The following is a 12,810-nucleotide window of genomic DNA, read 5'->3' on the forward strand; positions in this document are numbered from 1 at the left end:
CCACCCGGCCCGCTTCTTTTCCATGGCCCCTGTTTCTTCTCCCCCTCCCTCCCGGGTGGCCCCTGTTTCTCCTCCCCTTCCATCTGCCCGGCCCCCGTTTCTTCTCCCAGGGCCCCTGTTTCTTCTCCCCCCCCTCCTACCCTCCCGGCCCCTGTTTCTTCTCCCCCTCCTACCCTCCCGGCCCCTGTTTCTTCTCCCCCCACCACCCGCCCGGCCCCTGTTTCTTCTCCCCCTAGCACCCGCCCAGCCCCTGTTTCTTCTCCCCCCTACCACCCACCCGGCTCCTGTTTCTTCTCTCCCTCCTTCCCGGTGCCTGTTTCTTCTCATCCTCCTCTCCGGCCCCTGTTTCTTCTCCCCGACCCCTGTTTCTTCTCCCCCTCCCTCCCACCCAGCACCTGTTTCTTCTCCCCTCTCTCCCACCGACCCCTGTTTCTTCTCCCCTCCCTCCCAAACGCCAGGCCCCTGTGTCTTCTCGCCTGGCCCCTGTTTCTTCTTAAGTCGCCTGTTTCTTATCCTCTCCCACCCGCCCAGTCGCTGTTTCTTATCCCCTCCCACCCGCCCGGTCGCTATTTCTTATCCCCTCCCACCCGCCCGGTCGCTATTTCTTATCCCCTCCCACCCGCCCGGTCGCTATTTCTTATCCCCTCCCACCCTCCCCGTCGCTGTTTCTTATTCCTTCCCACCCGCCCCGTCGCTGTTTCTTATCCCCTCCCACCCGCCCCGTCGCTGTTTCTTATCCCCTCCCACCCGCCCCGTCGCTGTTTCTTATCCCCTCCCACCCGCCCCGTCGCTGTTTCTTATCCCCTCCCACCCTCCCCGTCGCTGTTTCTTATCCCCTCCCACCCTCCCCGTCGCTGTTTCTTATCCCCTCCCACCCTCCCCGTCGCTGTTTCTTATCCCCTCCCACCCTCCCCGTCGCTGTTTCTTATCCCCTCCCACCCTCCCCGTCGTTGTTTCTTATCCCCTCCCACCCTCCCCGTCGTTGTTTCTTATCCCCTCCCACCCTCCCCGTCGTTGTTTCTTATCCCCTCCCACCCTCCCCGTCGTTGTTTCTTATCCCCTCCCACCAGCCCCGTTGTTTCTTATACCCTCCCACACGCCCCGTCGCTGTTTCTTATCCCCTCCCACCCGCCCCGTCGCTGTTTCCTGTCCCCTCCCACCCGCCCCGTCGCTGTTTCCTGTCCCCTCCCACCCGCCCCGTCGCTGTTTCCTGTCCCCTCCCACCCGCCCCGTCGCTGTTTCCTGTCCCCTCCCACCCGCCCCGTCGCTGTTTCTTATCCCCTCCCACCTGCCCCGTCGCTGTTTCTTATCCCCTCCCACCCGCCCCGTCGCTGTTTATTATCCCCTCCCTCCCACCCGCCCCGTCACTGTTTATTATCCCCTCCCTCCCACCCGCCCCGTCACTGTTTATTATCCCCTCCCTCCCACCCGCCCCGTAACTGTTTATTATCCCCTCCCTCCCGCCCCGTCGCTGTTTCTTATCCCCTCCCTCCCGCCCCGTCGCTGTTTCTTATCTCCTCCCTCCCGCCCCGTCGCTGTTTCTTATCTCCTCCCTCCCGCCCCGTCGCTGTTTCTTATCTCCTCCCTCCCGCCCCGTCGCTGTTTCTTATCCCCCTCCCACCCACCCGGTCGCTGTTTCTTATCCCCTCCCACCCACCCGGTCGCTGTTTCTTATCCCCTCCCACCCACCCGGTCGCTGTTTCTTATCCCCTCCCACCCACCCGGTCGCTGTTTCTTATCCCCTCCCACCCACCCGGTCGCTGTTTCTTATCCCCTCCCTCCCGCCCCGTCGCTGTTTCTTATCCCCTCCCTCCCGCCCCGTCGCTGTTTCTTATCTCCTCCCTCCCGCCCCGTCGCTGTTTCTTATCTCCTCCCTCCCGCCCCGTCGCTGTTTCTTATCTCCTCCCTCCCGCCCCGTCGCTGTTTCTTATCCCCTCCCACCCACCCGGTCGCTGTTTCTTATCCCCTCCCACCCACCCGGTCGCTGTTTCTTATCCCCTCCCACCCACCCGGTCGCTGTTTCTTATCCCCTCCCACCCGCCCCGTCGCTGTTTATTATCCCCTCCCCTCCCACCCGCCCGTCACTGTTTATTATCCCCTCCCTCCCACCCGCCCGTCACTGTTTATTATCCCCTCCCTCCCACCCGCCCCGTCGCTGTTTATTATCCCCTCCCACCCGCCCCGTCGCTGTTTATTATCCCCTCCCTCCCGCCCCGTCGCTGTTTCTTATCCCTCCCTCCCGCCCCTGTTTCTTATCTCCTCCCTCCCGCCCCGTCGCTGTTTCTTATCCCCTCCCACCCACCCGGTCGCTGTTTCTTATCCCCTCCCACCCACCCGGTCGCTGTTTCTTATCCCCCCCCACCCACCCGGTCGCTGTTTCTTATCCCCTCCCACCCACCCGGTCGCTGTTTCTTATCCCCTCCCACCCACCCGGTCGCTGTTTCTTATCCCCTCCCACCCACCCGGTCGCTGTTTCTTATCCCCTCCCACCCACCCGGTCGCTGTTTCTTATCCCCTCCCACCCACCCGGTCGCTGTTTCTTATCCCCTCCCACCCGGTCGCTGTTTCTTATCCCCTCCCACCCGGTCGCTGTTTCTTATCCCCTCCCACCCACCCGGTCGCTGTTTCTTATCCCCTCCCACCCACCCGGTCGCTGTTTCTTATCCCCTCCCACCCACCCGGTCGCTGTTTCTTATCCCCTCCCACCCACCCGGTCGCTGTTTCTTATCCCCTCCCACCCACCCGGTCGCTGTTTCTTATCCCCTCCCACCCACCCGGTCGCTGTTTCTTATCCCCTCCCACCCACCCGGTCGCTGTTTCTTATCCCTCCCGCCCGTCTGTTTCTTATCCCCCCCCCTCCCACCCGCCCCGTCTCTGTTTCTTATCCCCCCCCTCCCACCCGCCCCGTCTCTGTTTCTTATCCCCCCCCTCCCACCCGCCCCGTCTCTGTTTCTTATCCCCCCCTCCCACCCGCCCCGTCTCTGTTTCTTATCCCCCCCTCCCACCCGCCCCGTCTCTGTTTCTTATCCCCCCCTCCCACCCGCCCCGTCTCTGTTTCTTATCCCCCCCTCCCACCCGCCCCGTCTCTGTTTCTTATCCCCCCTCCCACCCGCCCCGTCTCTGTTTCTTATCCCCTCCCTCCCACCCGCCCGTCTCTGTTTCTTATCCCCTCCCACCCACCCGGTCGCTGTTTCTTATCCCCTCCCACCCACCCGGTCGCTGTTTCTTATCCCCTCCCACCCACCCGGTCGCTGTTTCTTATCCCCTCCCACCCACCCGGTCGCTGTTTCTTATCCCCTCCCACCCACCCGGTCGCTGTTTCTTATCCCCTCCCACCCGCCCCGTCGCTGTTTCTTATCCCCTCCCACCCGCCCCGTCGCTGTTTCTTATCCCTCCCTCCCACCCGCCCCGTCGCTGTTTATTATCCCCTCCCTCCCACCCGCCCCGTCGCTGTTTATTATCCCCTCCCTCCCACCCGCCCCGCGCTGTTTATTATCCCCCTCCCACCCGCCCCGTTGCTGTTTATTAACCCCTCCCTCCCACCCGCCCCGTCGCTGTTTCTTATCCCCTCCCTCCCGCCCCGTCGCTGTTTCTTATCTCCTCCCTCCCGCCCCGTCGCTGTTTCTTATCTCCTCCCTCCCGCCCCGTCGCTGTTTCTTATCCCCTCCCACCCACCCGGTCGCTGTTTCTTATCCCCTCCCACCCACCCGATCGCTGTTTCTTATCCCCTCCCACCCACCCGATCGCTGTTTCTTATCCCCTCCCACCCACCCGGTCGCTGTTTCTTATCCCCTCCCACCCACCCGGTCGCTGTTTCTTATCCCCTCCCACCCACCCGGTCGCTGTTTCTTATCCCCTCCCACCCACCCGGTCGCTGTTTCTTATCCCCTCCCACCCACCCGGTCGCTGTTTCTTATCCCCTCCCACCCACCCGGTCGCTGTTTCTTATCCCCTCCCACCCACCCGGTCGCTGTTTCTTATCCCCTCCCACCCACCCGGTCGCTGTTTCTTATCCCCTCCCACCCACCCGGTCGCTGTTTCTTATCCCCTCCCACCCACCCGGTCTCTGTTTCTTATCCCCTCCCACCCACCCGGTCTCTGTTTCTTATCCCCTCCCTCCCACCCGCCTCGTCTCTGTTTCTTATCCCCTCCCTCCCACCCGCCCGTCTGTTTCTTATCCCCTCCCGCCCGTCCCGTCTCTGTTTCTTATCCCCCCCTCCCACCCGCCCCGTCTCTGTTTCTTATCCCCTCCCTCCCACCCGCCCGTCTCTGTTTCTTATCCCCTCCCTCCCACCCGCCCGTCTCTGTTTCTTATCCCCTCCCTCCCACCCGCCCCGTCTGTTTCTTATCCCCTCGCTCCCTCCCACCCGCCCTGTCTCTGTTTCTTATCCCCTCCCTCCCGCCCCTGTTTTTTATCCCCTCCCTCCCATCCTCCCCTGTTTCTTATCCCCTCCCTCCCACCCTCCCGGTCGCTGTTTCTTATCCCCGCCCCGTTGCTGTTTCTTATCCCCTCCCACCCGCCCCGTCGCTGTTTCCTGTCCCCTCCCACCCGCCCCGTCGCTGTTTCCTGTCCCTTCCCACCCGCCCCGTCGCTGTTTCTTATACCTCCCACCCGCCCCGTCGCTGTTTCTTATCCCCTCCCACCCTCCCCGTCGCTGTTTCTTATCCCCTCCCACCCTCCCCGTCGCTGTTTCTTATCCCCTCCCACCCTCCCCGTCGCTGTTTCTTATCCCCTCCCACCCGCCCCGTCGCTGTTTCTTATCCCCTCCCACCCGCCCCGTCGCTGTTTCTTATCCCCTCCCACCCGCCCCGTCGCTGTTTCTTATCCCCTCCCACCCGCCCCGTCGCTGTTTCTTATCCCCTCCCACCCCGTCGCTGTTTCTTATCCCCTCCCACCCGCCCGTCGCTGTTTCTTATCCCCTCCCTCCCACCCGCTTCTTATCCCCTCCCTCCCGCTTCATATCCCCTCCCTCCCACCGCCTCTGTTTCTTATCCCCGCCCACACACCCCCGTTCTTCCTCACAGAGACCTGGTTCAAAGATACCTCTCACTCTATGTTTGATCTCCTATTACCCACAGGCTATTCTATACTTAGGAATGACAGAACTGCCAACATTGGGGGAGGTGTTGCAGTCATCTTTAGAAACTCCCTTCAACTTAAGGCTTCTCCTATCAGCTCCTTCCACACCTTTTGAATGCCTTTCTCTTGAGCTTCAATTGCACCACCGCTCACCCCTCAGATTCCATGTCATTTACCGCCCGCCTGGTAGTAGCCCTTCATTTATGGAGGACCTCACTGACTTCATCAGCGACCAATATTCGCGAAGTGACAATCAGACCTTCGTGGGTGACTTCAATCTCCACTGGGGCGTACCGCATAACTCTTCGGCGAACTCGCTGGCCACCTTCCTTCCTGCAAACTATCTTATCCAACACTGCACAGAATCAACACACTCTAAGGGCTCAATTCTGGACCTTGTTATTTCTAAAGCAGGCCTGCTCTCTATCACTACCCCCATTCACGTAGACTGGTCCGACCACCTCCTCATCCCATTCTCTCTTCACCTATCACACTCTATAACCCTTGGTCAACCTAAGAGGGCTACCTCCTGGTTCCGTGATGCGAAAAATATTGATGTCGGACCCCTCTGTGAATCAACTTTGTTATCACTTCCAAGGCTAGACCCGAACCTAGATGTTGACGAACTCACCTCCCAATGCCTCACAGTCCTTGCAGCAGAAATCAATAACGTCGCTCCACTCAAAAGCAAAAAGATAAGGCCCACTCCCTCAGCTCCTTGGTTCAACAAATCCCTCCATGAAGAAAGGAAGCAGCTAAGACTCCTGGAGAAACAATGGAGGCAAGTGCCCTCCACAGATAATTTGGCCACGCTTCGCTCCGCAAGATCCAAGTACCACAAGCACATCTTCCTTAGGAAAGCATCGCACTTCAAAACCCTTCTTGACTCAGCCAAAAATAGACCCAAAAAACTATTCGATCTCATCAAGATTCCTAACTGCTCCCCCCAACCTCCAAGTTGGAGGATTCTACAAAGCAAGCAGCGGATTTCGCTATATTCTTCGATGAAAAAGTGAAATCACTTGTGGATCAGGTCGCTCATGCTACCCCTCCAGAGGAGCGCAAATCCTCAGCCATTTGGCAGAACTTTGACCCCATCTCTGAAGATGACCTCCTCAAGTGCATCTGCGAAACAAAGCCCTCCAACCATTCAGTTGACCCCATCCCCAGTGCCATTGCCATGGACTTCTACACCCATTCCCTTTCCTATTGGACCACTCTGGTCAACCTCTCCCTTTGTCAAGGCTCCCTTCCTGTCTCCTTCATAACTGGGCAGGTCACCCCTCTGCTTAAAAAACCCACTCCTGATGCGAAAGACCGCAACAACTTCCGCCCCATCACTAATCTACCCTTTCTTGCGAAGATCACAGAAAGATGTGTAGCGAAACAACTCTCTCGTCATATCAAGGACAATGATCTTCTTGACAATTGTTAGTCCGGCTTCATCCAAAACTACTGCACTGAAACAGCCCTACTGCAAGTGGTTGATGACGCGCTGAGGATACTCGATTTGGGGGGGGGTCCTGTCTTCTAATTCTCCTTGACCTTTCTGCAGCCTTTGACACTGTCAATCACAATACCCTCCTCAACACTCTTCAACAGAGAATGGGCTTGGAGGGCACTGTGCTTAAATGGTTTGCCTCCTTCCTCTCAGATAGATCCCAAATGATCAAAATAGAGCTGGAACGAGCCTGCTGATTTTGATCGGATGGCCCGCTCGCTCGTCGGCTTAGAGTGTTTGGTGTTGACGGCTCAGAGGATCCCGCCCTCCACCGTTGATGGTGTACCTGACGCTGTTTCTTACTCGCTCCCGGCAGTACTCGTTGCAGGCTTCGCGTTTTACCCCCCGGAGGCTCGGACAGTCATTTTGGATTACCTTTAGCTTCTTTTCTGCCCCGCATAGGAAATTTGTGTGTCTCGATTACTTCTTTATATCTCAGTTTTTTATTGATAAAACAGAGATAGAAATCATTCCTAAATTATTATCAGATCATAACCCTCTGCTATTAAATCTTAGTCTGCCATCAGACAGGGAAGGAACCAAAACGACATGGTCATTTCAGAGGAATTTATTACTGGAAGAGGACAATATACAGTATATGACCAGAATAATTCAGGAGTTTTTTCAGATCGATAACGAGACGGCATCAGTTCCAATTGTCTGGGACACATTTAAATCTATAATAAGAGGGGAGACTTTAAAATATTCAAATTTTCAGCTGAAAAGTAAGTGTAACAAGTTCAAAAAAGACTGTGACATGGTCTTAAAGGCAGAAAGGAAACTAGCTGAAGATATTAAAGCCAATAAGCGCATAGAAGAGTCCCAACTTGATCTGTCTATTAAACGTAGCATAGTTTATTCTCATATCGCAGATCGGGTGGCCTCACAATTTAGACAATATAGGACAGAAAGCTACGAATTGAATGAACAAACGGGGAAAGTGTTAGCGCAAAGATTACGCCAAAAGGCAATGGCTAACGAGATTCTTAAAATCCGAGATCATAGCGGGGATGTGGAAACTTCCAAGGGAGACATATTAATAGCATTTAACGAGTTTTATTAGGTGTTATATCATCAACCCGATAATATGGCAGATTTAGGAATAAAGATTTCACAATATCTTGAAGGTATCAATAGAACTGAACTGTTGGTAGAACAGAAAGAGATACTTAGTGCTTCAGTTACTTGGGAGGAAGTCGAAACAGCTATTATGGGTATGGCCACTGGTAAAGCAATGGGACCGGATTGTGTCCCCTTAGAATTTTATAGAGTTTTTAGGAGGGTATTAAAACCAGAACTGATTAAGATATTTCAGTCAGCATTTGCGGGTAATCCTCCAGACTCATGGTCACTCGCCACTATTGTAATATTTAAAAAGAAAGGAAAGGACAGTGAGGAGCTAGGGTCATATAGACCCATCTCTCTTATCTCAGTCGATAGTAAACTTTCTTCAAAAATTCTTACGAATAGATTAAATCCGTTGATGCCGCTCCTTGTTTCCATAAGACAACATGGTTTTATCTTAAAAAGAGACACTACAGACCATGTTAAAAAAATTATAGCATTGCTGGACTGGGCACATGCCTCGGGGTCCCCGGTTGCAGTGGCCCTGTTGGACGCAGAAAAAGCGTTCGACAGGGTCGCCTGGGGATTCCTATGAGCTGTAATGGCCTGGATGGGATTCCCCAGAGAATATATTAACGCAATTAAGGCGCTTTATCTTCACCCGAAAGCCGCTATTAGAATAACAGATACACTTTCGGATTATTTCAGGATAACAAGGGGGACGAGGCAAGGGTGTTCTTGTTCTCCCTTGTTGTTCGCATTATACCTAGAACCTTATCTTCGCAAACTATCAACTGAAGCAGACATCGCTCCGGTAGTCATTCGAAATAATCAATATAAAATATTTGCTTATGCAGATGATGTTGCTATTACTACCACAGATATTAGACGGGCATTACCAAAAATAACTTATTTAGCTGAAGTTTGGAGCTTTGTCGGGCTATAAACTTAACCTAGCTAAAACTCAACGGATTCATTCTGAAAGTGGGCGGCCTAATGATTTGGTTTTTGTCTCTGAAGCTCAATACCTCGGGATTACGATATCTTCTAAGATTGATGAAATTGTACGTCTTAATATCGAACCAGTGTTAAAATCCTCTAATACTATTTTAGAAAGGTTAAATAATTTACATTTTTCTCTTTATGGTCGTGCTAATATATTAAAAATGTTGATTTTTCCTAAATGTTTATATTTATATTTATTTCGAACAATACCCCTTTTGTTTTCGTCATTTTATTTTAGTAAAATTGACAAATGGCATCCAGGTTTCTCTGGGGCTATCATCGAACCAGGCGGGCTTTAAGATGGTGTTCTCTTCCGAGGATGAAGGGTAGCTGGGGTATCCCCAATTTTCGGCTATATTATTGGCTTATCTCATTAAGATATATGGGCATATTAATCTTTCCAGACATTATGGAAGAAGCGGTACACCCTTCAATCTTCGAAATGTTGATAGGTGAGGAAGTCTCTCAATGTTTAGTAAAAATTGTAGAACCTTGTTATTACAAAAAGACAAAATTTAAAATTATTTTTGCAGTATCGGCAATTTGAAGGCAGATGAAGAAAAAAATTATTTGTTTGGGCGAATTAAATTACTATTCTCCAGTCTTGAATAATCGTTTGTTACCCGAGGTTTTTAATGATCAAATTATGAAAAGATGGTATACCGCTGGAATTCGCCTATTGGGAGATCTTTATCAAGGCACCCAAATTGCTTCATTCTCTGATCTTCAAATTAAATATGGATTGTCTAGGAATGACTTTTTTAAGTATCTCCAGGTACGGAGCTTTCTAGAATCCAAGGGTCTTACTGATCATATATGTATGAGCAAAAATAATATCTTAGAAACTAGTAGAAAAGTAAGGAAAATAGGGTTTGTTTACCAAGTAGCTATTAATCAACTTGAAGATGATTTGTGTTTGGTAGAGAGCAAATGGCTAAGGAAACTCGAAATTGAAAATGTCGACATAGCCAGATCTATTGAATTATCAATTAAGATGTTATTTAACGGCTCGCTTCAAAGTCAACATTTCATGTCAATTTACGACCTTTATTATTCCCCGGCCAAACTGGCTAAATGGAAAGTTAGAAATGGGGATGAATGTAAACGATGTGATGAAGCAGCAGCTGACTCTATTCATATGTTTTTTAAGTGTGTGAAACTTTCCCGATTTATTGCAGACGTTGAATTTTTTTTAAATAATAGTTTGGGGATCACTGTAAGTTTAACTCCCAAAATGGTTATTTTAGGTCTACAAACAGATCAAATTGGTATAAGGCCTACTGCTGAAGAAGCCTTTTTGTTTATTTGTACGTCAGTTTTTCGTTTCTGTATCACTTCTCGTTGGATTGATCCTGAGCCCTCAGTTTTTAACCACTGGCAATCCAAACTATTATTTATATATCAATTAGAAATGGCAGTCTATAGATCTAAGGGTGTCAGAAGGGAGAAGTTGGGTCAAAAAGTATGGGCTCCTATATCTAAATGGATTTAATTTGAGTTGTCTTTAGTATGGGAGGTCAAATGCACTCTACAAATGTATGGGTATAATTTATTCATTGAACTCTTAAATATGTATATTTTGTACCATGCTAAATGTACGACTGATTGCTGAAATAAAATTAAAAAACAAAAAAAAAGGGACGTACGAAGTTAATAGCATCATAGCATTTCGTACTCTGTAGGGCCATTCAGGGCGGGCCTCATTTTTAAAAGTAATGATTGCAACGTGTTAGTATTCCTGATCAACCCGATTTTAATATTATTTATCTTTCACTTATTAAGACCACTATAGGCTTTTCCAACGTGTACAGCAAATTATTTCAATGGCGTTGAGGGTGACAGTACCACAAATAAAGTTGAATGGTTGCTCAGATAGAGATGTGCAGTAAGCTCGTGCAACATGGTGAAATAGTGCAGAAAACACTGTTTTCTTAATAAACAACTGTGCTCCTTTAAGATTGGTTTGTCCCAGAGAAGTTGCATTTGATGGCAAGTGAATAATGTCAAACCAATTTGCTTTGATTTTTGCATTCCATATTTATTTTTTTATTACATTTCCTAGGATAAGAGTGTTCAAATCGCCGAAAGATACAAAGAATGGGCACCAAGAGCGCCTCCCGAGTTTGTGAGAGATGTCATGGGTAAGTGGACAATAACAGCCCCTTTAAAATAGTTTATGAAACAATCAACCTCTTGCACATCTAATTGTATTGTAATTGCATTTTTATCATGATTACCACTACTGATGAGGCATTAAAGTGCTTTATGGTGGGTGCCACACTACTCAAGAACGCAAAGTTGTAGTTAATCCAGGGTTGATTGGTTGTTGGGATTAGTCCTGTGCGCTCAGGAAACTGTTCCATGCATCTCCTCCAGTTTCTTTGTGGTAGATTAAGTGAATAGGGGTTAGGTGTGATCATCTGTGTGAATTCATACAAATGTTGAAGAGTAGATGGCTAGATTTCAGAGATCTATGGTTGCAAGGATTGACATGTTATTCATGAGGTGTGGGCAGTTTGCAGTAACACAATAACATACAGTAATGCAGACTGGCATGCAACAGAGTAGGCTACCCTCAAAGACAAGTAAGGCGTTCAGAGGATGGATGGGAAGGCAGGGCTTTCAACTGAAGTTGGAATGAGAGACAACAATCAATAGGTTTCGGTCAGGGCCATTTTTGTCATGCAGGATTTTAGAAATGTTGAATGAGAAGGATTTTTGCAATAGCATGCAATCTGAGAATGTAGAAGCTGTGACTTTCAGAGTTACCCTAAAATATGCGCTCTGTGTGGTGATGAGAAATAACTATATATTCATTTATTAATGAGTATTACTCCTTAATATTTCTTCACCACCACGCTTCTTACATCCTGGGGTTGTGTTGACAAAAGTCTGGCATTCACGTAGCCCCCTAAATTAAAAACCTCTGTTTTAGCTTCTAATCTAGGGTACATAAACCTGTGACTTCTGTCCAACACATTGCTTTTATTGTCATCAATGCACAACTTACTGTCTCAGAACACTCTGGTTTTGATTTTTCAGCTTCCTCACTTGTGTGTATTCTTCATCAGGTCTTATGCCTGATATACATTAACAGTATATTTATGTGCATGTGTGGCATTGCAGAAGCCATTTTCTAGAAATAAATGTCAATTTCAACCATCAAATCACAAAGAAATTGTATCTATCGGAAGCAATGATTTCTGCCAGCCCCATGAATTTAAACTGATTTAAAAAGAATAGCGAGGGGATATTTTCATGAAAAATAAAAACGGGGGTCTGGTACTCTTATATTGTATGCATGTGTAATCTGTTATTCATGAGGTGTGGGCAGTTTGCAAAAACACAACAACCTACAGTAAGGCAGACGGGCATGTGACCGAGTAGGCGACCATCAGAGACAGTAAGGCATTCAGAGGATGGGTGGGAAGGTGGGGGCATTCAGCTGAATTTGAAAGGAAAGGGAACTATCAATAGATTTAGGTCAGGGTAATTTATTTCCTGCAGGATTTTAGGAATACTGTGGGAGAAGTTACCTTGAAATATGCCCACCCTGTGGCTATGAGGAATGACTAGTCCAATTATTAATTCCACGCGGAGGATCAAGGCTCAGCTGCCAGCAGTGTCCTGGAAGCCTTAACAGAGAGCCACGATCAGGCTTCCTCAGGGTGCCTCTTCTCTAAGGCCCTAATCCAAAAACAAATTACTAAGGAAAGCTGAGATGGGGCTCCAGACCCAGGCGGAATTTCACCAGCTCTATTTAAGGATGACTCGGCATTCTGGGCTATCCAACTCGCCGTGCTTTATTCATCCATATTGGAAAAGAACTGCATCACCCCCACCTCCATGGCGTGGTTTGATACTCACCCTAATCTTCAAAGAGGGTGACAAAAAGGCTCCCGGGAACTATCGCATGATAGCTCTATCGATAATGAAGCGAAGTACTTTGCGTGCGTGCTGCTGGACTCTACAACCAGGGGCCAAGACAAATAAAATTATATCCCCAAATCAAACTGGTTTCATAAGCCACAGAGGGACAACCGTGAACCTCATTGCACTCTCCTTATTGATTGGTCAGGCTGAATCTAACACCTGTCCCGTATACATGTGTTCAATGGATTATAAATCTGCCTTCGACAGGGTTGATAGGGGGAAGGTT

At 49.7% G+C, this 12,810-nt stretch overlaps 1 protein-coding gene across 3 annotated transcripts in view; it reads left to right on the forward strand.

Annotated features, from left to right (window-relative positions):
* PRKRIP1 (PRKR interacting protein 1) overlaps positions 1 to 12,810 on the forward strand; it is a 99,598-nt gene that overhangs the window by 42,753 nt on the left and 44,035 nt on the right. For all 3 annotated transcript variants that reach the window (XM_078679662.1, XM_078679665.1, XM_078679663.1), the window contains exon 4: positions 10,714 to 10,792. In XM_078679662.1, the coding sequence (XP_078535788.1) occupies positions 10,714 to 10,792 (79 nt within the window). The remainder of the gene's footprint in view (positions 1 to 10,713; positions 10,793 to 12,810) is intronic.

This window comes from Lissotriton helveticus, chromosome 3_1 (assembly GCF_964261635.1).
Source record: "Lissotriton helveticus chromosome 3_1, aLisHel1.1, whole genome shotgun sequence".
NCBI lineage: Eukaryota > Metazoa > Chordata > Amphibia > Caudata > Salamandridae > Lissotriton > Lissotriton helveticus.